Below are 24,506 nucleotides of genomic sequence, written 5' to 3' on the forward strand. Positions count from 1 at the left end.
CCCATCGCTGACTAGAGAGGAAAATTTCATCATAGATGCGCGTAGCGTATTAGGATAAATTTTAAAGGCAGGTACATTTTAAAAATGGACTAAAGAAAGGAGAGAAAAAGAGAAAAGAAGCAAGATTCATCATGGGTAAATCTAAAAGTCAATGTGATTGTGCAAGGTGCAAAAACAGTTTTCTCTTCCAGTCTAGCTTATCCCTTTGTATGACTGTACGTTTCATCGAGAACGGAAGACACAAATGCCAGTTATAATAATGATAATTATTCGTAAAAGCATGGACGTGGTTTGCACTAACCACCTCAGATGCTTAACATTTCCTGGAAAATTCCCATACATATGCGGGCATAACGAACAGCACTGACACATAATAAACGAGTCCTGTTAACTTACCATGATGGTGAAAGCTCGATGCTGCGGGGTGCGGACTGGTGTCAACACGACGACTGGACGACAAGGTGGAAGATGAGGTGGTCGAGGCGGAGGATGGTAAATAAATTGTAAACAGTTGAATGCTCAGCAGCAGAACCAACCAGCTTACAGTCGTACTGAAGTGCAAGCTGCAAACAATAATTATATATTTTGTGTGCGCGCTGCAAATCCCAAAGAGAAAAAAAAACTATTTAAGGTATCGATTTTACAAGAGAAAATCATTTAGGCCTCCAACAAATAAAGAGGTCACAACAATGCTTGGTAGCTGAATCGGTGTCACTACTTACCCATCTCTCGTTAGAGGTGAGAATGGTCATAGAGTCGCAAAGTTTTGGAGCAGAAGTCTTGATACCGCCAAGGTAGCGATGAACGAGAAGCAGAGCGGAAGTTACGAAGCACAAAAAGAAGGAGAAATGTAATGAACCTCAAGTTAAATAAGACCCGTAGCTACACCCCGCTGTTAGCTCAGCCATGGACCAGGAGGACGATCTAACTACCTCCTGCCCTCAGCTACGACCCCTACTGTGCCAGTTTTAAGCCCTTGGTCATTGTCGTTGAGATGATGCTCGTCATGAAGTCTGCTGCCAGTGTCATCTCTAGGGGGTTGGGTCGGGGAGTGAAGATTTCTTTCATCCAGTTGTCGAAGGTGGTTGTAATTAGACGTTCAAGATTTTGTTCGCGGACAACTTAATCACCTAGGGAATATACACAACATTGATAACATGAGCAGTGGTATCAGAAGGGACGACCGCTGACAAACCACAGCCTGGCAATCAGTCAACGAAAGGATCTTATGCATCCTTTTAATCTTTAATTTTTTTTTTTTTATGCATGACAAGCTTGTAAAATCCCCTGTGCGTGAAAAAAAAAACTATCGTCTAATCGAGAAAATAATGAGCAATCGTATTTTACATACAATTGCCCTACATACTCATCATATGGTCAGTCTGATATTGTGCTACACTTAGCGTTGGCTTATTTGTGTGTTAAACATAATCTAGTAGGATGTTAACCAGATAATAATGCTAATTACATTACATAGCAGTGTGTGTGTGTGTGGGCACATTATAGCGATTGAAATGGAGTCGTCTACAGGTGGTTTAATTAGCTTCCCATTGATACGACCGACTGCGAGATCGCCGGGCCACCTTCACGGTCAGCAGGTCACCACCCATGACGTAATCATTAGAAGACGGGTTGTCTTCCCCCTTCCCCCACCACCACCTGACTCCAGTTCTAATTACGAGGAATCAAGTAACTAGTCGGTACACCTTTTTTTTCATTTATTAAGCAGGAAATGCTGCTTAGGTTTTGAAAGAAGGAAGAACATACAGTGGCTGTGTAATAAAATATGAAATATTTCTGTTTAAAATTCTTTTCTGTGACGCAATGTAACTATAGCCTCCCTCACGCCTACTTCTTTTTTCATCCTTTTGTCTTTCGGTCATCGGGGGTGTACCTAGCTTACTTTTACATGCCTACACGAATATCTTTAATATTGCTGCATTACACTGCTTTCAATGCTGGTCTGTAATGTTTTAATCTAATAACCTTCGAAATACACATACATGCTAGAGTGATAGTGGTGCTGCTACTAATGAAAAGTATCACGAATAGCTTCCATGTTCTCTTTAAAGTATTCTCTCAATTTTGTCCCCTTTGTTCTGAAAGCGTCATCCCACCTACCCATTCCCCACGACCATCAGCAGAGGCATTGATGTCTCCCCCCTCCCATCAAGTGAATCTTAATCCCACGACAAAGAGCAATCAACCCATCTGTTCCGCTTGGGGGGTTCATATGTAACGCGGGCCCGCCATTGATTATCGAAAACGCCGAGCACAAGAGTTGGAGAAGACCCTCTCCTCCCACTCCGTTTCTCCCGGGTGTTCTACCATCCAGCAGAGGCCTCGCTGCCGATGTTTTACAAGCCATCTGCACATCTTTAGAAAATTAGTTGTGTCTCGGCGGACAGTACTGAATACCTTTTCCCCATTTCATCCCCAATGGGCTTGATTATGGACTTACTCCATTGAGTGATCCCGGTAAACAATCTCAAAAGCACTTTACAGAGAAAAAAAAAAAACCATAAACACACAGACAGAAGAATAATAATGGTCTGAAGATAAAGAGTTTATTACGTTCTCAAGGTGAATGCCATCAGCACAGATGAAGTCACTACAGCCTCTACGTACCTGTGTGGATCCTCCCGCTTCTTGTCAAGCTCTCATCTTCCTATCTGTATGTGCTTTTGCACATGTGTGTGTTACAATAATTCAAGAGAGAGAGCAAGCAAGCATATAAATGATACTCAAAGCAAATGCAGAATAGCAATATACTTGAAAATAAAAAAAAATTGTAATACTGATATAAAAACAAACTGTCACAGTTTTCTTCAGTTTACAAAGCCATAGTTTTTTTGCTAATCCCTGGTAAATACATCAGAAATTAGCCCCCTTCCCCATCCCCTAAATATGTACAATATTTTTATTACCATAGGTACAAAAATAGCTTTGAAACCACCTAGTCCTACAACAAACAAAATGTATGGTACACCATTCATCTCCAGGACTGGCTGTGAAGGTTCATGAATGATAAAACTGCATCCATTTCCCATTTACAAGGGAGTACGTCACAATCCAGTCATTATGATGATAATCTTATGGTGAACTCTTTGCAACGAATTGTGAAGTCTCTTATGCATTTGAAGATAAAAGGTTCAAATGTGATAAACATAATGATGCTACAAAACCAAGTCATATATGCGGCAACAGAGAGCAGGAATCTATTCTGATCACCAAAATGTGGGAAAGGAAGTGCTCACAACAGATGTATGGTTTATAAGATTTCAAGAATGTTAATTTCAGCCCAACCAAATTTTCCTAATTTTTGTCATTCCATTAATGTGTTTATTTCTATCATTGCTACCTCAGGGGAAATGCTCTATTAACTGCCATCAATGTTGTATCACCATTAACACAATGCATGTCCAGGATAACAACAAATCGGTGAATAGACTCTTCTTTGTCTTTACCAAGAGACTTAGTAATATTTTGCAGTGCCTCTCTGCTCATCCCTACACAGGCTTCACCTGGCGCAGAATCCAAGGCACCTGATAAACACATCGCTAATGTCATACTCCGTGGGCACTCTTTAAAGTAGCACGGCTTCATTGTATTTAAGATAACATTGGCATTTAAACCTTGCCACTGTAGCAACAGGAAATCTTCATTGTCAAGATCAGTGTCGACATCTGTAAAAAGAAAAATGGTATTTAACCAAAAACACACACATACACACAAAAACTGGTATATAGTTTAATCAACACCAAGATCTAGTATGACATAAGGAGGCAGCAGAAAATGTTTCAAGCTCAATGTCAATAGCTGTGAAAGAGATGAGTGTTCCAGACACTGAATAAGTTACCGCTGACAGTTAAGCCTATTACAGGACGAACGAAAACTGTGTAAGGGTATACAAGCGAGAAATATAATCTACCTGGATGATACAAAATTTCAACATAGAAATTGGCAAAAGAAACCATCATGCAAAGATATCAACAACTTAATGCAGTCAAAGACCAATCAAACAGGACATGTTTCGAGAAGCAGAAAAAGCCAATGCCAATTTATTTTAAGGCCCTTAAATAGGCTCTGATAGATATGCAGAAATGATACTTTCTGTGATGTCACTATCATAAACATTATACATCATCTGCACAGACTGCTTTCATCAACACAAACACTATTATTATTCTTCCTTTATATTTTACTTACACTGGTCACCAGTTCCTTGTGATGAGGAAGCTTCTTGTTGTGAACTGTGAAAATGTTTGTAGCCAATGTTAATGAAATCTGCAGATACTTCTCTGTTTTCCAAAACCATCACAGGTGCATCAGTCATAGACTGTGACAAACCAGGGAAAGCTAAATTGCACAGATTGCATAAAATGCTACACACCTTCTCACACCACAAGGTTTAGCATTTCTTTAAATTTTTAACATGCCAAACAGCAAAAGGTAAACCCTTTTTAAAAGTATAAAATGCGTTATGCAAACATTACAGATTTGTTTTTAAACGAAATGCTTTTTTTCTAAGATTATCAAATGATATTAGGAATATTCTGATTGTCACCAAGAGTCATCATTTTTGAGACACTTGTTACTGAAATAGGTTTTTGTAGCATTCAGATATGTATTCCAGTACCATTACTAATCACAGTTTGGTAGTTACTAGTGGAGTATGACCTTTATCTATGTAGTTACAGAAGAGAGTCCACTATTCTTAGCTTCAAATCTGTGTGCAAAATTTTAAAGCAGGAAAGAGTGATACTCCACAACCAAGAGCTTAACATTTTCAGGTCTTGATTGCTTTACTGCTAGCATTAGATCTATGTATTGCCACATTGTGCTCTTATCTTAAATGTGAACTTACTCAACTTATTAGCTTACAGCATCTACTATGCATATAATTAAGATTTACTGAAAATACTAAAAATAATTCTTGTTACCTGAAACTGTTGCTGCTTTGTCCTCCTAAGGACCCTGTTGGAAAGGTTAACAAAGAAGCAAATTATTTTTTTGGTTAATGTGGTAATGCATTTCTTCTACAATAACACATGTGGACTTACATAAAAAACACATCATGAACATAAGACAATGTTTCTTCAACTGGATGTTTTCAACTACAGCTGCAGAAGTTTCAGTTTCCAGCATATTAGATAGAATTACCTTGAAGTTCGCCTTCCCTTTTTTTTGAAATATAATACTGAAATTAATTTTGCTTGAAATGTCATTTGAGCAGTTTCTTTGTAACACATTTTTTCCACATAGGGTTTCCATGCCTCACTTGGAATCATCTGCAAAAGTATAAGAGCAGAAAATTTCACAATTTACTATGCCCATTTCTTTTATCATTGCCCAAAAGCTTTTGTTGCTTTTCTTACTATTGCTGCATGTACTCTGTGCACATACAGCAGATTAAATGAACAAACTGATTACATGTAGTACACTTTGTACACACCTAAATCTTCAATTTTAAGGTTAATAATACTACTGATCCACAAATATTAAAAAAAACCCAGTCTTAAAGCTTACCTGTGGTACAGCTAGTCACACCCATGACATTATTAGAAACACCAGAGATACAGATTTTAAAAAATTCTAATGATTGTTTAAGGATAACAAATTCTACATAAATAATTGGGAGCAAAAGATGTCAGTATTGAAATATGAGATGATTAGATATAATACTACAATATTCAGAACTTCCTGCATATTAATAAAGTACCAAAAAGCTACAATCCTGGTTTGACAAGTCTCTGCAAAAACACTTCACACCCATCTACTGATCTTGTGCTTAGGTTTACCTCAAGTTTATTCTTCTGTTCACTAAGAGTTTGCAAAGAAACAGGCAGTGGAGGGTAAGAGAAGAATATCTGTTGTAGCCTCCTGTCAGGAATGATTTCACAGTCTGCGTCCTGGGCCCAGATCAAAATGGCTTGGAGAGTGGTGTCTTGGCCAAACGGATAATCTCTGGCTACCTCTGTATTGTGCACATAGATCTAGCAAAAAGGAAGAGGTATAAATGAGAGAGAGAAAAAAAAGAAAGTAAAGAGAAATAAAAATTAGTCTAGGAAATTCATGCCATGCTAAAATTAAAATAAAGACTTAATTGGGGCTTTAAAATTCAAAGCCACAGAATCTAAACCAACAAATAAGACTGCTGTAAATTTCCAAGATATCAGTAAACTAGGCATAAAAGTAAAGGATCTTTTCAGATTAATTTCACAGAAAAGTTTTGTTAGCTAATTACCTGTGTGTCATTTGTAGATGTGACAAAGACAAAGCGACATTGATGTGAGGTCTGAAGATGGTCAAGGCCATGTACAACCCTTACATTTCGACACACCATCAGCATACCTGGTATAAGATTTTCTTCAAACAACTGTTTCTAAAACAGAAGCAGACACCATGAAACTGTATAAAAGTAGTATCTTTGACTGACTGTAAGTACTAGTCATACCTTCAAGGTATATGAACAGTAGAAAGTTTGTACACAACCCCTACCCATCATCGCATGATGAATGCACAAAGCAGTAAAAGAACTAAATTTTATTCAGCCACAGCCTCCAAAGAAACAATGTCAAATGTACCTGTGTGCCTCTGAAGAGTTCAATCACAGTAGGGCATGAACTACTATAATCTTGGATGAAAACCCATCGTTTGATCCAAAAACCACCACACGCACCCTGCTTAACTGTTCAAAAAGCAAATGGAACATAAGACATCATAATGCAAACAGTACTTTTACCTTTACAGAGAATAAATTATTTTATGAACATTAAAACAGATCTGCTACCTAAAGATGTCACTCTAAAACATTAGTTGCAGAAGCATTGTGAGTTGAAAATTGCATGAACTAAATATTCAACAGCTATAAATGATGAACAATAGGCTTGATAGCTTATCACTTATCCTGAAAATGGAAAATGCCAATATCTGGGTAAAGCCCCAAGAACAAATAATAATATGATTTTTATAATTGTTTAAAATATAAATAAGGGACCTCTCATATGCGTGTATATATAATATATTATTCTCTATTGTATTCGCTATAAAATTTAACTAATTAATAAATAAACCAAATATGGATCCCTCCTAAAATCTTATTAACATGTATACATAAGTGTCATTACATTTTTATATTAGTTTCTAAAGTTACCTTTCATCCTTTCTCTCTGTGTGATACTGACAAATGTAATAACTCCAGCAATATCACAAATGTAGTTATCTGGAATAGAGCTGAAAGCAAAGATTGCCTAACTGATAAACTTTCTTGAGATAATGAAAAGATACAGATCCCACAAAAAGTTTCTTGAATGCAGCAAAATGAACTCTCCCCCAGAGATTCTAATAATTTCATGAATACCCAAACAGTCAAGTTATAAAATGTATAAGTTGAATTTGGAAAAAAGCATAACACATATTATCATAGTAGATTTAATCTTAACCTAAGTTCTGAAGAAAAAGAATATGCTGTATTCGAGGGGATGGTTTAGCATTTTAATAAATTTTATTTACTACAATAAACTGTCAGTAAATGCTACTTCCACAACCGCACTTACTTTTTTTTTCCACAGACACATAGGTCTTGTAAATAGTGATTTGTAAATCTAATAATACAAACCTCAACTGCTTTCGTGTCACAAAATTTGATGCTGGCAGAGGAAGATCAGTATCAACAAGGTCATCTAATACAGAGTCATCCAGAAGAGTGATTTCTCCAATGGGATGATGGGGATTGAGGCTGAGATCAACATCATACCAAGGTAGACCTGGCTGCCTCCACAGGAGGTGTTGTGGTAAAGGAAACTTAGGCTTCACTCTGAAGTTTCGCAGCAACAGCACCTGGCCTTCAGACAAACTATATCAGAAATGATACAACTGTTAAAAGAAAAGGTAAAAGTCATCCCCTAATCTTTCAGTTGGTGGGGAGAGAACATGGAGGTCATTTGTTATAGAGGCTCATCTCTTTTCTCTCTCTCTCCCCTAACCCTCCACCTCTCTAAAACCTATGGAATCTGGTACCCATTCTTGTTTGACAGGAAAATTCACTGTGCCATGCCATATGGATATCAAACTGGTGTATCTCTCTGTGTGGATGGCAGTAGCCTAACCGCTTAGCTATCCACATCGCCGTTTTATATATATACAAACACAAATGCTCTCTCTCTCTCTCTGTTTATATAATTATAGTTAGGCTGTTGGTAATACGCTGTAAAAAAAAAAAAATTCCTAAACATGTCAATTAATGCTATTCCTTGTCATATGGTCCCTTAAGATATGAAAACCTTCTGCCAACAAGGTATTACACAACATATTTGGGGAACATTGTATTAAAGGGTGTTTGTTACATGTGTATGAATATAAATGTGTTTCTATAAAACATATATGTTTCTCTCTTTAGCCGAACAAGGAATAAATGTGTGAGTATTCATGTGCATGCATGTAAGCAATATCAGTACACTCATGCAAAAAAAAATGTATACAGTACATAAAGACATTCATAAAATGTTCCATAACAAAAAAGGTGAGATGATAAATACATAAATTGCCAACATTGCAAGGAACCAGTGATGCTATGGAAAGAAACTCAAGATGTTCCGTAAAGCTCCCTTACAATGTTAAGTCCTATCTCTCTAAACGAAAAAGAAAACAAATCAACCTGACACTTACTGGTTGAGATACTGTGGTCCCAGGACATTCCAGAAAATGGCAACACAGCATCCTGTATGGTCTCCTACTACTACTGGTAACTACATATACAAATATCATTATAATAATATTATCTTTATTTGTTAAAACTTTAATGCAAAATACATTGGTTTTCTGATCATTTGCTGACAAACACTTGTAGTCTCAAAATGTAACAAAGACAGAAAGTGTGTGTAAGAGTGACACAGAGAGAGACTGAGTGAGGATACACAAATATATTCATAAAAATATACACAAATATATACACAAAATTATTAACTGATATAAGAATGAATAAACATAAGTAGCTGAAAGTTTGTATTAAATTTAAACGCCTTTCATTAAAAAAATTATTTCAAGTCAACAGTAAGGATTCATAGCCTAGCAGGCAGAGAGGCAACAGGGCAGAGGGCTAGTTAAAATTGCAGAATTATTTTCCACTACTAATGGAACATTGTGGCCTGACATTTGGAATGTGATTTTTTCTATCCTTTTCTTGAAGATCAGGTACCTATACTGTTTGACACAGAGAGGTTTACACTCACCAAGCCAAGCAAACTTTGAACTAGTTTAGTTTAATCCATGTTGCTCCTTTGAGGAGCATAGGGCCGCAACAACACCTCAACAGCAGACCTGGTTTTGGGCAGCCCCCTTCAGTTGGGCCCAGGTGGTTCTGGTGTCCTTTGCCTCACTCTCTACTATTCTTTTCCAAAAGCTTTGAACTAACCTCCTTCTTTATTACAAATAAGAAAACTCAAATATATAGGAATAAAAATACTTTCAGTGCAATATAAACTACAGAATTTCACAGACCCCAAGTTAACTAATCATAAAGTTTTAAAATATATACTTGAAATCAATACCTGAAAAGGCCACTTGTCTTGTTTGTCAGGTCGAGCATAATGGACAAGACGTGATCTGCGCATTACTCGGACAAGAAGATGTGGTTTAAGTGACTGAATGTCTTTCCATTTTCTTATGATCTCCTTTAAGGTATACAAATCAGTTGAAGTGACATCACCTAAGTCACTGTGAATGGTAGCTGAAACACAGTTAAATCTTGGGTAACATGAACTGTCTCAATAAAGAACTAATAAAAACACTGTAATATTTTACCAAAACAAAAATGCATGGGCTTAAAAGATGTGTATTTGTTGTTTTTTGATGTCTGTAAGGTCTTACTCTATAATAAACATTTTGATGTGACTGACTTATACAGTGTTTAAAAACCCTTATTATGGCATAACTCAAGCACATGTGGATAAGCACATATTTCTCAACCTTTTACTTGGGATGCCCCCTTAGATGAAAAAAAAAAGTAAATCCCTACTAATTAGTCAGATAATTTCACTAATACAGATATGAAATATGAGCAACTTAAAAAAAAAAAAAGAAGACTGCCTTTGCACAATCCCAAGGGGGTCATGCCTCACAGGTTGAGAACCACAGGCGTAAGCATTCACACACATACGGTCATTAATCCATATAACAATTACCGATGATAAAAGTACAAAAGAGGAAATACTACTGCTAAATACCATTTGCATGAGAAAAACATTCAACGTCTGCATTTGACCACAAATCCAGATAGTAACCACGTGATGATGCTAGTGGGTGGAGCTCTTTTTGTACCTCATTGCCTGGATGCCAAGGTATGTCAGATAGAGCTGAAATCAAAAGATTTACAGTGGGAAGAACAATTACTATGAAAGTGAATAAATAGCTAGAATTTTAAGTATTTAAAAAATATGTCTACTGACTCAGAAGAATACACACATTTTTTTTCCACCCCAAAACATACTTACTCCTTCTAAATGTCTCCCCTTGTTTATTAGCAATCTTTATGCCTGTTGTTCATCCCCCCTCCTTCATTAATAATCTTTAACCCTGTTGTCTCTTGCACAAATATTCTCCAGAAACGTCTTTATCTGAATCTATAGATGCAAAATCAGTCTGCATAAATCAGGTATTAAACTGCCCATGCCTTGTCTATCATTACTATTAGCTTTAATCTAGCATGCTGAACAAATTAAGGTAGTAAGCAGAAGTATACTTCCTGCTGTCTTTTTATCTTGGATAATAATAAAAAGAACCAGATGCTTCATAATAAAAACAAAAAGGCTCAGTAACTCACACAAATTATCCAAAGATGTGATTTTATCATCCAACAATATCATATCTTCTATCACTGGAATGTATAAAGGATCCAAACTTGTCTCATCAGCTCTCATTTTCACCTTTACAAGCCTGATATGCACCCCTTCACGTAACTTGCAACATGAAACATAGCCCTTTAAACAGCACATTTATTATTAGGCTAATAAGGGGATAATTTTATTTTATTTTTTAAAAATATCATTGTCTCAAAGTATGTTATAATCCATCTTTACTCTCTTGCACACACACACATATTGTCTCAAGTTTGTCACAGTCTATCTTTTACTCTTTCACCTACATTACCCTCTTACTGCTTTCTCTTTTTTCTCTTGCACACACACACACACAATTTGTGATAATGTATTGTCAAGAGTAATGAAACGATTCACAAATAAACAACTGAAATAATGAGGGAAAACCATAAAATAAATATGAAAAAAATGCACAAACTTTTTTCTTCTGCACCAGCTGGTTGAAATCACATGAAAGAACCAATTTGTTTTTGAACTTTCCATCTGTGATTGTTATGTCATAAGCGTCGCTAGAGATGACACTTAACCCTGTTTGCTGTCGAAAAAGGGGATCAGTAATATACCGCTGGATGTTCAGTACCTGAAAAATAAAATATGGAGACAAAAGCAATCGTCTTTAGATACCATTTCAATCTGCCCGTGATTTCGATCCTAAGGAAGAACTAGCGACTGGCTCTTCAAACAATACTTTTTGTTTTAAGTGCAAAACGCGTGGAGCAATTCTATCTTTACCATACTTATATTACATTGATTATGGTAACAAGACACATTAGTCGAAAAGCAAACTGCGTCATACACCCATTGAGCCAGATATGTTCACAAGTCATAGTAGGACTCAAAGTCCTTAAACTATGTATATTCTTCTTCTTACGATTATTTTACGTAAAATCGTCATTACTGAGTCCGTAAATGCAGTAGGTGTAGGCAATGATCTAACACTATCGGTCTTTGTTTACACTCGTGTCACAAGCTCGATCGTGGTTCGTTAATTTTTTTTTTTTAACGTAGTTACTAGTATACCCTTAAAATAAAACCCAGTTAGCATACGTATTGAAAATTAGCTAAACTGCCAATAAACAGCTATCTCTTCTTGCGTGTGATGAACTATACTAATTTAACCCAACTCATCAGTGCATATACTTGGCGGATGAAAATTATAATTCCTACCATTACATCCGTCTGATCTGAAAATGGGTTTTCCATTTAAGTTAATGTCATTCATTTGAATCACTGTACTTCAGCCTAGTGGCAGCACATCAACGTGCAACTTCTTTCTCAAAACACAAGGCAGCGTATTTTATTTTCGTTTTTTCCGCCATTTTCTCCAACTACGTAAAAATGTTGACTCGGAGAAATGTCCGAAACAATTTAGGACGTGAGTTTAGTCTTTATAGTGCGGTACGTGTCTCTTTAGGAGTGTAATCTGGGTTTTGTTCTTTTTTAAAAAAAAGTCTAAAGTGGATTTCGATTGTTGTGCTTAGTTTGTGAGCTGAGGATGGAGAGAGAGAAGATGTGTAGGACGACTGTGATAGAGACACAAGGAGATGCATGTATACATGAAGCCGCCCGGGGAACGTCGTCATCTCTTCGCCACCGTGAAAACAACGATGTAAATGTAAATTATTATGACCATTATATGTGTGAGGAGGGGTTGGATGACTGAAAAGCTCTTTGCCAAAATGCTAACACAGGCGTGGCCTGTAAGATCGAGCCTTTATTCAGCTTCCATCGGGCCGTCGATTCTGTACTTGCATGCAGGACCAGCAGAGAGAAGCTGTACGTCCTTTCATATATGTGTAATACAAGTTTGTGGTCCTTTATTTGTTGTTTTGAAACCGTACTGTGTCCGAATGAAGGTAACTCCCATGTAAGCCTGAACTGTAAATGTATGAGAGTCGATTTGATGCAGCGGATATAAATATATATGTTGTGGTGTTATTGTTTTGATGTGCATCTATGTAGAGCCCCGGTTTTCAAACTTTTCCAGACGAGAACAACTTCCGAATTGACTGAAAAATTCGAATTGACCGAGTACCATCTCCCAACCCTACCCACTACGGATATATATACACTAGTGTAGGACTTATATAATTATAGTCATGGTGCTCGCGTACCACCCGTCATACCTAATTAATTCGTGTACCAGTAGCTCGAAAACCGGGGATACAGGGCTGCCTCTATAATTGCCCTCTGGGATAAATAGTCTTAATAATCCACCCCTGCCTTTATCTTCTCAAACGATTCAAGTCTCAACGTCTCGGAAACACGATAGGCCAATTGTCATTCGAGACAGTACGTCTGGTGGCAGAATGGAGGAAATGGTCAGGCTAAAGATTATTGATATTCTGGAGAAGCTGGGCGCCATCTCTCTCTCTCACACTCACACACACAGGCCTGACGAGAGGAAGAGAATGAGAATGGGACCTCAGTTGGTCACCATATGCTTCCTCCCTGTTTTTCCTTTTACAAATGTCTAAGGATATAGTCTCGCCTAAGAAACTCATTGTATCAGCGATCGAGCTGCATGAAGTACCGCAAGCCCTACGCCCGTATATGAAGATGAAAAATACGTTTAGTAGCTTGTATTCTGCCTGTCCATCCTGTCTTTTGCTGTTGTTGTTGCAATTCTGTTGCAGGTTTTTGCGATGTAACAGCTTTAAAAAGGGATATATGACACAACAGTTGTGTTAATAACAAAAGTAATAAGAACAAACGTAGAGAAAAAATAGATCAGCGAAGAGTTTATAATAAGCTATAATATTTTAATGTTCTCAAGCATAATAATAAACGTCAACGGAGCATTTCATTCCACAACACTGATGCCATCGTGCCAGAAGGGTGAAAAGCTATTATAGTGTTCAATCGCATCAGCACACACAGCAAATGACAGTGTAATTGATGATCACCGCGATATATAATGAAATTAATAATAATCTCATGAGCTGAAGACTCAAAGTAAATATTGCAGTTCTTTGTTGGGTGGAAGCTGGGATGTGATCTGTCTTTTTTTTCTTTTTTTTTTTTAACTTTGTCAGAACAAAAAATATAGTTGCACCTGAGCAGTTTCTCTAACACAGCGTCTTCATAGCTTTGGATCAAAGTTGTCACAGTTTGATGTTACAAAACATGGTAGTAAAGAAGTACACAAAAGTGTAAATAAAGGTGGCTCCCAGAATGATTTAAACTCAACAGAAAACACCGAGAGACAGTGCATGGCTTTCAACTGATGAAGCGCTAACGCGCGTCTGCGCATGTCCGTGTGGCATCACAGTTCAAAGCTTTTTTTCTAGCTTCTCATTATTTGTTTTATAAGTTTGAATTTTTCTATTGCATCTCCATGTAGCCACAGTCAATGATAACATCGTTGTACAAAAATACAGTAAAATAAGCATCCAATATATCATCTTTCTCTCCTCAGAACTTGTTATTGTTTTTATAGGCTTGCATTTTTCATTCAATTCCATGTCAGCCACAATGACTAATGACAACTTAAAGATTATATGAATATACTAAATAAATAAATAGTTTAATTACCCTGGCACCATGTATGCACCGTAAATTTTGGAGTATATATAAAACTTTTGGCCCAAGCTTTAAATCCTTCGGCTTACACAGCGATGCGGCTTGTTTGTGGATTTTTCAGATTCCGATCAATTTTTCGATGAGCACCATGTTAAAGTGTTAACTGTTAAAGTTGTTACAGTATTAACTGTTCACATTTTAAAATCAAAGCCGCATATGATTGAAGCATTCATACCAGTTGCAGAAGCACACCATCATCATGCCGAAAACGAGACGAAATGAGTACAAAGCAACTTTCAAGTTTATGTACTTGCGGCTTATTTGTGAAAAAAAAATTACAAAAATTTAGTTGGTGTGGCTTATAAACAGGTGCTCTCAATAGACCGAAGTTTACGGTATATTCGGTTGGATGAAGAAAGGTTTGTACTATTTAGTCTTGAAAAACAGAAGTTAAACTTAAGAGAGGTGTCTTTATCATATTTGTATCCTCGATTAGAAACTAAATTATGCTAAAATTCAATTTCCAAATAGCTTGTTATTTTTTTTACTCAAGACAAAAAAAGCGCAATTGAATTATACATAAGCTTATTTGTATGTGCATATGTGTACATATATACTAAAGCACATTCACCAAAGTTATATGAGGAACATTGTCAACATAGCTGGATCTTTTTTGTTACTAGGAATATTTACATCTTCTTCGTTAAAACTAGGTGTAAATAATTTGGTACCAAGAAATATCAGTCTATATTCTCAAACTGGTTACGTATGTACAGTTTGATACAGGCATCTCGTTTCATTTTAAATAAAAACACGTGAAACATGTCCTGCAATTTCGAGAAAAATAACTGTCAATGCAATATGAATCTTCTCGACCCATTGATCTTTTCTTTGGAAGAGGACAAGCTGATACATGTAGCTTAGTAGTGGGGAGGACTTGGAGTCCAGTTTCCATTAGGCCTGATGAATGAGCTACATGCTCCACTGGCTTACTAAGCACACAGTATGCTTTAGCTGAACATTATTTGACATTACACAGCATGTTACACACAAAACACACTTCTACCCTTTCGATTTCTTTCATTTCCAGTCCTCAGTCTCTCGCTTTTATCTTCTATAGGTGTCTTCTCTCCCTCAAACACAAATACTCGCCCACACAAGTGACCAAAAATTCTGTTTATCACAGTATTTGTAAAGGTACTGTAAACATCACGAAATGTTCAAAAAATTTCATTAAGTATGCAGAAAACTTCGTGAAAATAAAGTTTGCAACTGTGACCACTCTTGGAGCATCGTCTACTTTTCCAAGTGAATACAAACAGCGTTTCAACATGTGTTCTGTTATAATTAAAAGTGCATTTACCCCCGATTTTTACCTCGACAGAGACAAATCTCGATTTGGAGAGTCGGCGAAATAGGAATGTGTACCATTCAGTCAACACCATTAGGCAACAACTGTCCGTCTACGAGAGATGTTTCTAAACTTGTTAATGATCTATTGCTAAGAAAGACTGGCTCCGGCATGGCGAGATGGCGAAGATGACAACCATGTGCTCAGGTGCCAACGCAGTTTATTATAGCATCAATGGATGTCTTTGAAAAGCGAGTCCATGGATACGCTTTCAGCTTGTAATTATCAGAAAATGTATTTTCCCATTCTTTTGTGACGCCGAAAATGGATGGGCGGTGTCTGTCCATAACACTCGATGGGTCAAAGTGCGTTGAAATACGAAGGGACTAAGTGAGGGAATCAGGTGTGAATGATACTGTCCACGAATTGTCAATAACAATTTTTTTTTACTTGCGAATTTCTAGCTGCGATCTTGTCTCAGAACGGTTTGGTGCGACTGCCTATGATGACTAGCTGATAAAAATACCTAATTGAGCTGTTATCGATCTTGACCATTGATTACTCCCGCAGTCCCGCCCTTGACTTCCTGCTGCTATCCCAACGTACAACGGAGCATGACCTCCTACGACTTCAAGCAACGGTCGTGTTTGTTTGGTTTTTTTTTCCTCTCTCTCTCTCTCAACGCTCTCTGTCGAAAGGTTCAAAAGAACCGACTCCACGGGTAACAAATATCACTTATTAATTAAGTACCATCTTCCAACTCTGCAGAACTAGTGTCAAAGTCCTTCCCGCGTTTTTAAAATGGTTTGATTTAGGATGATGTCGAAGAAACTTTTTTCTTACAAGTCACGACACTAGTTCCCAAGCAATTGTCTCGCGACCTTTGTGTGTGTAAAGTCAGCGACCCAGGCAACCCCTAACGGCGCATGGGCGCCGGTTTGGTCTTGAGGTCTTTGCACCTGGGGATGTGGCGCGAGGCGGCCGTCTCGTTGAAGGTGCGGCCACAGTGTGGGCACGGCACAAGGTCCGGGTTGTGGGAGACAGGTGGAGGTGGCAGGTCTTTGGCCGACACGCCCTGCTGTTCCAGCTTGGTGACCTTCTTGGCGTAGCGTACAGACTCCAGGAAGCTTTCGTGCTCCCTCCGCCAGTTCTTCTTCTTCTGGAAAAACAAGAAAACAAGGGGCGGGTCTAAATAGGACCTCTGTACTGTACATTGCACTGCATTACCAACTTTCAAACTCACACACAGAGGCATACCACACCAGAAAGAGATACAGCCCAATGTGGTGGCGAAAAAGATAAATATATTATATATTATTTTTTTGATTGAGAGAAGGACCTTCAGACGGGGGTGAGAGTTAGCATCTACCACTGAAATAAAATCTCAACTAGAAAATCTTTATCAACGCAGATACAGCTGAGAGTCAACACAGTACAGAAGTCCATGAACTGGTGACACAGAACCTTGAAGCTAAAGATGGCAATAATCCGCCTTTTTGCTTATAGTAAATGTCGATGAAAGCAAGTTAAGGTTGGTTGGTTCAGGGAGACGATGGCTCACAGGAAGCTCGTGCATAAGGGAAGAGCCAAAAATGACTGCTCGTTGCGAAGAATGGGCTTCCCTGACTGGTAACCTCAGGGTCATACAACAGACAGCAGAGGCGGGGTATCGCTTTGTGAGAACACATGCAGAGAGTAGGAAAAAAAGAATTTCTTTATGGCTTTACTTCTTACATTAGCGTGCCCGCGTACAGGTCCCATTGAAGACGAAAGGGAAATATCTCAGTTCTTTGCTACAGGATTGGCAGTATGGTAGGACAAGCATAAAAGAAGTACAGCAGGTCTCCATTGAACCCGTCTCGGCAATAACTTTGAATGTAATTTTTTTTCAAGTTTGCGCTGTGGCTTTTTCGTCCATTCATACACTAATAAAATTCGCGCTCATGAAAATGTTTAAAAGTAGGTGCAATTCTTTGCTCTTAACAGATTAAAGACTTCTTCCCAACAAATTATAATAATACAGCAAGGAATCAAGCAACAGTCCTTGTTGGTTGTTTTTGTGTAACTCCCGCCAGGACTCGATCAAGTAGATCGTGTAGGGATGGAAGTAGAACGCAAACGTGAAAGAAGGAATGAAGGGTGGGGAGAGACAAGAAAAAATAGTATAAGACACCAACTATAAGCCTGGCACGAAAAAAAGGAAAGAACATGTCACTAAAAGAATATTGAACTATCTAGATTGGTCATTCCAACACCTGTGATGCTTACACGACATCATTACCTAGCGACAAAATGGATACTCGTCATCGTTTGCTCCATCTGTCTGCTCTCAAAGCCTTGCATCAATGCGTCACCCTTGGCAACCAAGTCATCTTCTTAACTTAAACACCAAACCGAATTGGATGTTTCACCTGGCTCTAAATAATGCAACAGCCAGAAAAGGCCAGACGCTCAGCCCCTACATCTTGACTAATTCACTAGTAAGGTGAGACTGCACCAGGAAGAAGTACGTGTCTTTTTTTGACCATTGCTTGGCCGCTGCTATGGTTACTAAACAATCTCTAATGAGGGTTCGTGCAACTATTCCAAACAGCGATCGGGAAGGCTGCACCAACACGGACTGTTGATTTGTGCATGTTGGATCTCTCTCTCTCTCACAGAGAGAGAGAGAAGGTAGATTTCTGATTGTCATGTTTGTTTCTCGTAGAATGGAGACAAAAGTTCATCCTAGTCCAGTTCTAACGTTTCTCTCTCGAATACAAGCATTCTAGGTCCAGAATACTAGCAATCCAAACTAAATTCCGGATACAAGCAAACTAGATTCAGAATACCACCATACTAATCCCTATTACAAGGAACCCAGATCCTAAGGCAAACAAGATACTAAATACGGACGAATAAGATACTGAAAAAAGATAAACTATACTGTTTGTGGTATCTTGGGAACAGGACGAAAATTGGAAAAACCATTCTGTATAAAAAAGAGAAGACATCTAACTCTAGACCTCCATTCAACAAAATAAGGTTCTCTCTTTCTGTGTGTCAAAGAGAGAGAGAGAATGGGGAGAAAGGAAAGTTTCAGATAGCGAAATACAGCCCACCCCCGCATGCCGAACAGCATGACAAGTAGCCAAGCAGACAAGCCAACGATCTTCAAAGATAATTAACTGCAAACGAAAATTACCATGAGAAGAACAACCCTGTCCCTTTGCATCCCACAATGCCACACTCACCGGCGTTTCCTTCTTGTGGTCGCCCCTGTTGACGTACTTGGCCATTTCCGTGCCGTCAGTTCGCATCTGCACAGGGTCGAAGACTTTGCGCTTTTTCTGGCTGACCTTGCAGGCATCCAAGTGTTTCTGAACGCGGTCTTCGGCGAACTTCCGGCCGCACAGGCGGCACGCGACCAGCTTCACCCGCTCGCCACTGGCGTCGTCCTCCAGAGCCTTCTGGACGTAGAAGCTTACGTCAGGGCCGGGAACTGGCGACTCGTGTCTCTCGGAACTGGCATCCGGTCGTGATGGCTGTTCTCCCCTTTGGGCCTGAGGAGGTGGTCGGGTCTGGAAAGGAGCCGGCTTGCGTGGGGCTTCGGGAGCTCCCCTCGCCGAGTCGCCAACGCCGGCGGATGGTCTAAAGTCTTGTTGCTTGGAGTTGCGGTCTCTGGGGGCATGGGAGCGCGTGCCTGTGCGCACAGCACGCTGGGACTCTTCTTCCTCCTCGAACTCATTTTCGTGTTTGGCTTGCGCCTCCTCCTCCTCCTCTCTCTTTCGTCTGGCTTCCTCCTGCCGCTCTCGTCGACGCCGCCGCTCTCTCTCGACCGCCTCTTGACGGCGTTGCCGCTCAGTTTCCTGTCTTTCCTAAACACACACACACGCACACACGTACACACACACAGAGACACACGGGCACATCCACACGCACACACACAACGCACCAAACGTTAACAGAAGTAACCAATCTTAGCTTTCAAGCACATCAGTCTCTAAAACACCATATATATATATATGTAAGTTATAGATATTGTATATTGTTCGGATAACAGGCTTTTGACTATATCAAAGTTAATGGTTAAATTATCTTGCAAAGTGTTTAAAAAAAAAACCAAACAAAAATAGAAATCAAATCGAAAAGGAGGCACTACTGGTTACGCTCTCAAAAAATAATAATAAAAAAAAATCCGAGAGAGATGGCCCAAGGGACGATGAAGCAGACTGTGAGCAAATAAATTAAACTACACTATGGAAAGAGCAGGCCGAATTTTAGCAGCTAGATATTATAACTCGCCTGTCATATTACAGGAGTTTTCGTTACAATTTTATGTACTTTAAAATGGCAGTTGAAAGCACCGACCACAGTGGAATCTGAATTCACAGAATTGAGAAAAGTCTGTCTGAAGAAATCCGCTCCCGATAGTTGTCAGCTATAAGACTTGAAGTACATATCGTTTTATATTGTCACAATTTTAATGATTTAAATAAACTTTATTGTAAAAGGAATTTTTCCACAAACCTTCAGCTTTCTTCAAAAAAATGTTTATTTTCAGAACAATAAAGGATGAAGGTTGAACTGAACCGGACTAGCAATAAAAAGTGTCAGCAAGAGTAAAATCAAGTGTTTATTTTAAAATTTAAACAGCTGTTTTTAAAAATTTGAATTCAAATATTTCTTTCTAAATATTGACTATTGTTGGCATGCCAACCAACGATCTTTCCTCGTGGGACTTTGTCACCAACAAAAGCAGGAGACACAAAACAGCCTTTGCATGACCTGTCCACACCCTTGAATCTCTTTTGATCGCATTAATGAAAACGTGGACGTGAATAAAAAATGATCGATCAGGGATGAACCATTTTTTACAAAATCAATAACTCTTTCAAATCGTCAGTCAGTTCTAAGGCGCCTTAGTTCTAACTGACGTTGGAAACGACAACTTATTTTAGATAAAATTATGTACAGAAAACAAGCATCAATAAAATGTATCCATGCGCTATGACAGATTATCTAGCAAAGCGTACCTAATTTATCTGAGATGGTAAATGATGGTGAAGGAGGGTGTGTGGGGTTAAGTTGACCCCTCCGCACACATTGCCGTATGGCCACAAGGTACATAAGGGAATGTCTACGATTGTGAAGCGGTCAGTAAATACATGTTATCTGCACGATCAGAAGGTAGACACGGACAGGAGTGTCAGTGAGACTAGGTGTGACAAAGACACGTGAAGGCAGGTAAAAAGCAAAGGTCAGCCTTCACGACTCTTAGTCGAAACGGTGATGACAGTGAGCACTGGGCCACTTGGTTTCTATCCACAAGATAAAATACTGGCGAGCAGCAGTATTGTTCCAGCACTAGAACTCCCTGCACTTCGGCCAGGTTGCTATGGAGTGTCTGAAAATGTGCGTAAACACACGTCCGGATTTTGAGTGTTACTGGGGCAAATGTGTTTGTAGACACTGCGGTTTACTGAATGATTAATGGAAAAATAATGTTACCTGTGAGACTATAAATGACCAGGGATGAATTTATTACCATCTGTACGGATTGTGAGACTTCTAATGGAATCCATTTCATACCCCTGACCTAAGAGATGGACTACGATAACTGCACTTTTTGAAAACACGGAGAAACTTAAACATCCTGAATTCTCTTCCTTATTCTCGTCCCATATTTTAAATCCCTCTTTTTGTGTGTGTGTGTGTGTGATAGAGAGAGGGAGGGAGAGAAAGAGTGCGAGAGAGAAGGAAGGGTACAGAGAAAATGAGTAGAAGGAAAAGTGAGATGAAAAATTAATTGTTTAGTATCTTCTTGTTTGTACTAACGCAAAGATAATAAAGCGGCTTGGAATTCTATTTGCTCAAACTAGGACATATGCACAGTGCAGAAATTAAAGCAAATATCAAAGCAAATTAATCCTAGTTATCTAAAGAAAATGTCCAGTGAGTGGAAAGCAGAACCACCTACAAGATAATAAACACATTCACCGATCCTCGAGTGTCTCGAATTGCGCTCACATCGTGCATCAGTTTCGTGTTCGGGTTCCTTTCAATGAATCATAATTGATCATTGTCTCCTTATCCACCCCGATTAATCAAATACATGTATGTGCTTTCCCGACATGCTTTAATGTCGAACATGACTGCGCACAGGGAATAAACCTGAACGCATTGGCCGTTTGCGCAAATTGTTTGATGTGCTGTTCTTCTGAAAACGGTCGTTCAGGTGATGGAGGTGATTGTTAGTGGCTAAGTGGAGGAGGTGGTGGTTGTAATGATGATAATGATGTTATGATGATGATGATGATGAAAACACCAGTCCATTCATTAAGGCTGTGTGAAGACAAAGGGGAAGGGGAGCAACAACTGTACTCACTTGTTCCTCCTCCAGCTCGCGCTCCTTCTTGAGGAGGTCAAGCTCTGCCTGTTGCCTCGATATCTTCTCCACGAGTTCTCTTTCTTTCCTCGCAATGTCGTCTTCCTCTTCTTCTTCTCCCTCCTCTTGCACGCGATGGCTAAACCCTTCTGAGTCGCGCCCGCTCTGAGGAACTCGAGTGTTCAACTTCTTCAGCCTCTCTTCCCTCGCCTTCGCCTGCTGCAGCTGCCATTTCTGAAAATCCGACAGCTTTTCTTCCCTCGCCCCGGAAGAACGCTTGCTGGTGCCAACGCCGCCACCAACGCCACCGCTGGGCGTTGGTGATGCTTTCTTGACAGCGCTCCGAGAACGAGGATCGACGATGCTGGGCTGAGGGTTGCCGGAGACGTCTGCAGTTTTGTCCGTTTCGTTGTTGTTGTCATCTCGCAGGTTGCCGCGTGGTTTGACCAGGCGCGGCTTGCTGCTGCCAAAGGGGGTGTCGGCCGGGGCACTGTGTCTCTGCTGGATGGGGGCAAGCGGCTGGCTCCTATCTACCCCAGCGCTGCCTTTGCGGCCGCTGTTCCCCCGCAGGCTGTTCCTTGCGCGCTTAAAGTGCTGCTCAATGGGTGGCACGAAACCCCCTTTGGCCTCCATCTCCCGCCTCTCCCGGAAGAAGTCGCGGACAGATGACTGGGTGGGTTCGGGTTGCCCATGCTGCATCTGCTGCATCTGCTGCTGCTGCATCTGCTGCTGCTGCTGCTGTTGGTACTGTTGCTGGATGAGTCCCGGCTGCTGAAGCCTTGAGTTGGGGTAGGCGTTGGCCGAGTGACCTTTGGTGACCCGCTCGGCGCGGTCGTGCGCACGGCGCTGGCTCTCCTCGTACATGTGGATAATCTTGTCCTCCTTCTCCTTTAGCATGCGCTGCTGGTATTCTTCGCGAAGCTGCAAGAGCCGCGATTGTTTATGACTGCCTCCCGCCTTCAACATGGCTGTCTCGAGTTCCAAGTGGGTGGGAGTAAGGATATCCCGGGTAGTTGTCGTCGGTACCTGAGCTCCTAAAGCGTCGTAGAGTCCCGAGGCTACAAACACAACATGCTGGATGTTAGACTCTACAAAAGCATATTTCATTTACCATAAGACACACGAAGCTCCCACACACCAACAAACAACAGTCGTGCATGGGCATGTGGATTCTTTAGGAGTTTGAACAAAGTATAGGGATTAAACAGTTTGTATCACAATCAAGACTTAGTTTGGACTGGCATACAAACTGCAAGGGGTCAAGACATTTGTTAGTGGCATTTAGAATAAGTGTTTTGATGATTGTCTCAAATATTTTCATGATCAATGATGTTAAGGCTTAAGATTAGGAACGTCAGGACAAATCAAGTAGAGATTGGGAGTTACATGCACTGTAACGCGTTCGAAACATTTCCCCTGAGATAAATGTACACAAGTGTGAAAAACAGCTGGGGGAATTCTCTTTGGAGGAATAATGGGCAAAGCAAAATTGTGAGTAGCTCAAGGTCGCGAGTACACAACCTTTCATAAAGAATTATCGTATTACGTACAGTACTTGTTGTTGACATAGAAACAGATTCCTCCGACACGCTTCTTACCGATAATTGTGAAAGATCTATCTGATCTAAATGGGCCACAAAAACCGGTAATTTCTAGATCCTAGTCACTTTCTTGAAGCCATGTTTCGGTAAATGCCAACAAACAAATATCCCTGTGTAGTGGAAAGATGAGTATCCACGCCTCAAGATAATCAGTCCTGCTACAATATACACATGTCAATTTAACAAAATAGATCTTTTTAACTAACCGATAGGCCTTGTTATTTCCTAATTCAAGAACACAAAGTTTACTAGAATGTTTAGCACGAGTCAGATTATGCAAGGTGGCTGTCCTAGAGGCTTAACATTAAGACAAGATTCAAAATAAATCTTCTGATACGTTTCAAACCGTAGCGAACCGCGTTATCTCGGTCGGCGTTTCACACATTGACAAACAAAGCACTGTTCTTTAATTGCCACGTCATTACCTACACATTTAAAATACCAAAGAAAAACGCCTACTACTGGCCATGGTGTTATGGTTTTACAATACTTTTACACAGGTTAAACTTCTTTTAACAAAAATTATGCCTAACAATAACGCTTACCTTTTACATCGAAGCAAGAAAACGACGAAAAGACGAAGACAAGCCTTTTCCTTAAATCGATACCTCAAAAGCTAAATAAAACAGCAACCGTGTTGTGCTGTTTCCAGCTTCGTGAGCATGCTTTTATATCGTGTACGCCATCGATCAATGGACCGTGAAGTGGGGAGGTGGGGGTCCATAACTCCGCCATGTTGTTTACACATCGATACATAGCAACGCTCACACACATACACGCTTTCAAAT

General features: G+C 39.6%; 2 protein-coding genes across 3 annotated transcripts; both read right to left on the reverse strand.

The window, feature by feature from the left end:
* Positions 1-2,548: 2,548 nt before the first annotated feature.
* Positions 2,549-12,200, reverse strand: LOC112571051 (RPA-related protein RADX-like). Of its 2 annotated transcripts, none has more exons than XM_025249844.1 (15): positions 12,045-12,200; positions 11,296-11,457; positions 10,823-10,958; positions 10,227-10,355; positions 9,552-9,730; positions 8,671-8,750; positions 7,622-7,858; positions 7,157-7,236; positions 6,588-6,691; positions 6,248-6,385; positions 5,802-5,996; positions 5,164-5,291; positions 4,944-4,977; positions 4,210-4,339; positions 2,549-3,686 (listed from the first exon to the last, which is right to left on the reverse strand). In XM_025249844.1, the coding sequence occupies exons 1-15, from the start codon at positions 12,078-12,080 to the stop codon at positions 3,358-3,360; spliced, it is 2,097 nt and encodes a 698-aa protein (XP_025105629.1). In that variant the 5' UTR covers positions 12,081-12,200; the 3' UTR covers positions 2,549-3,357. The 2 variants fall into 2 exon arrangements, with proteins under 2 accessions (XP_025105629.1, XP_025105628.1); XM_025249843.1 differs by having other exon boundaries at positions 10,823-10,979.
* A 1,422-nt stretch (positions 12,201-13,622) lies between these two features.
* On the reverse strand, positions 13,623-24,462 carry LOC112570949 (zinc finger C2HC domain-containing protein 1C-like). The gene is made up of 4 exons (XM_025249701.1): positions 24,264-24,462; positions 22,118-23,175; positions 18,984-19,607; positions 13,623-16,909 (listed from the first exon to the last, which is right to left on the reverse strand). Exons 2-4 carry the CDS (start codon positions 23,081-23,083, stop codon positions 16,667-16,669), a joined length of 1,833 nt encoding a protein of 610 aa, XP_025105486.1. The 5' UTR covers positions 23,084-23,175; positions 24,264-24,462; the 3' UTR covers positions 13,623-16,666.
* Positions 24,463-24,506: the final 44 nt, after the last annotated feature.

The sequence above is a fragment of the Pomacea canaliculata genome, linkage group LG8, assembly GCF_003073045.1.
Source record: "Pomacea canaliculata isolate SZHN2017 linkage group LG8, ASM307304v1, whole genome shotgun sequence".
NCBI classification, from domain to species: domain Eukaryota; kingdom Metazoa; phylum Mollusca; class Gastropoda; order Architaenioglossa; family Ampullariidae; genus Pomacea; species Pomacea canaliculata.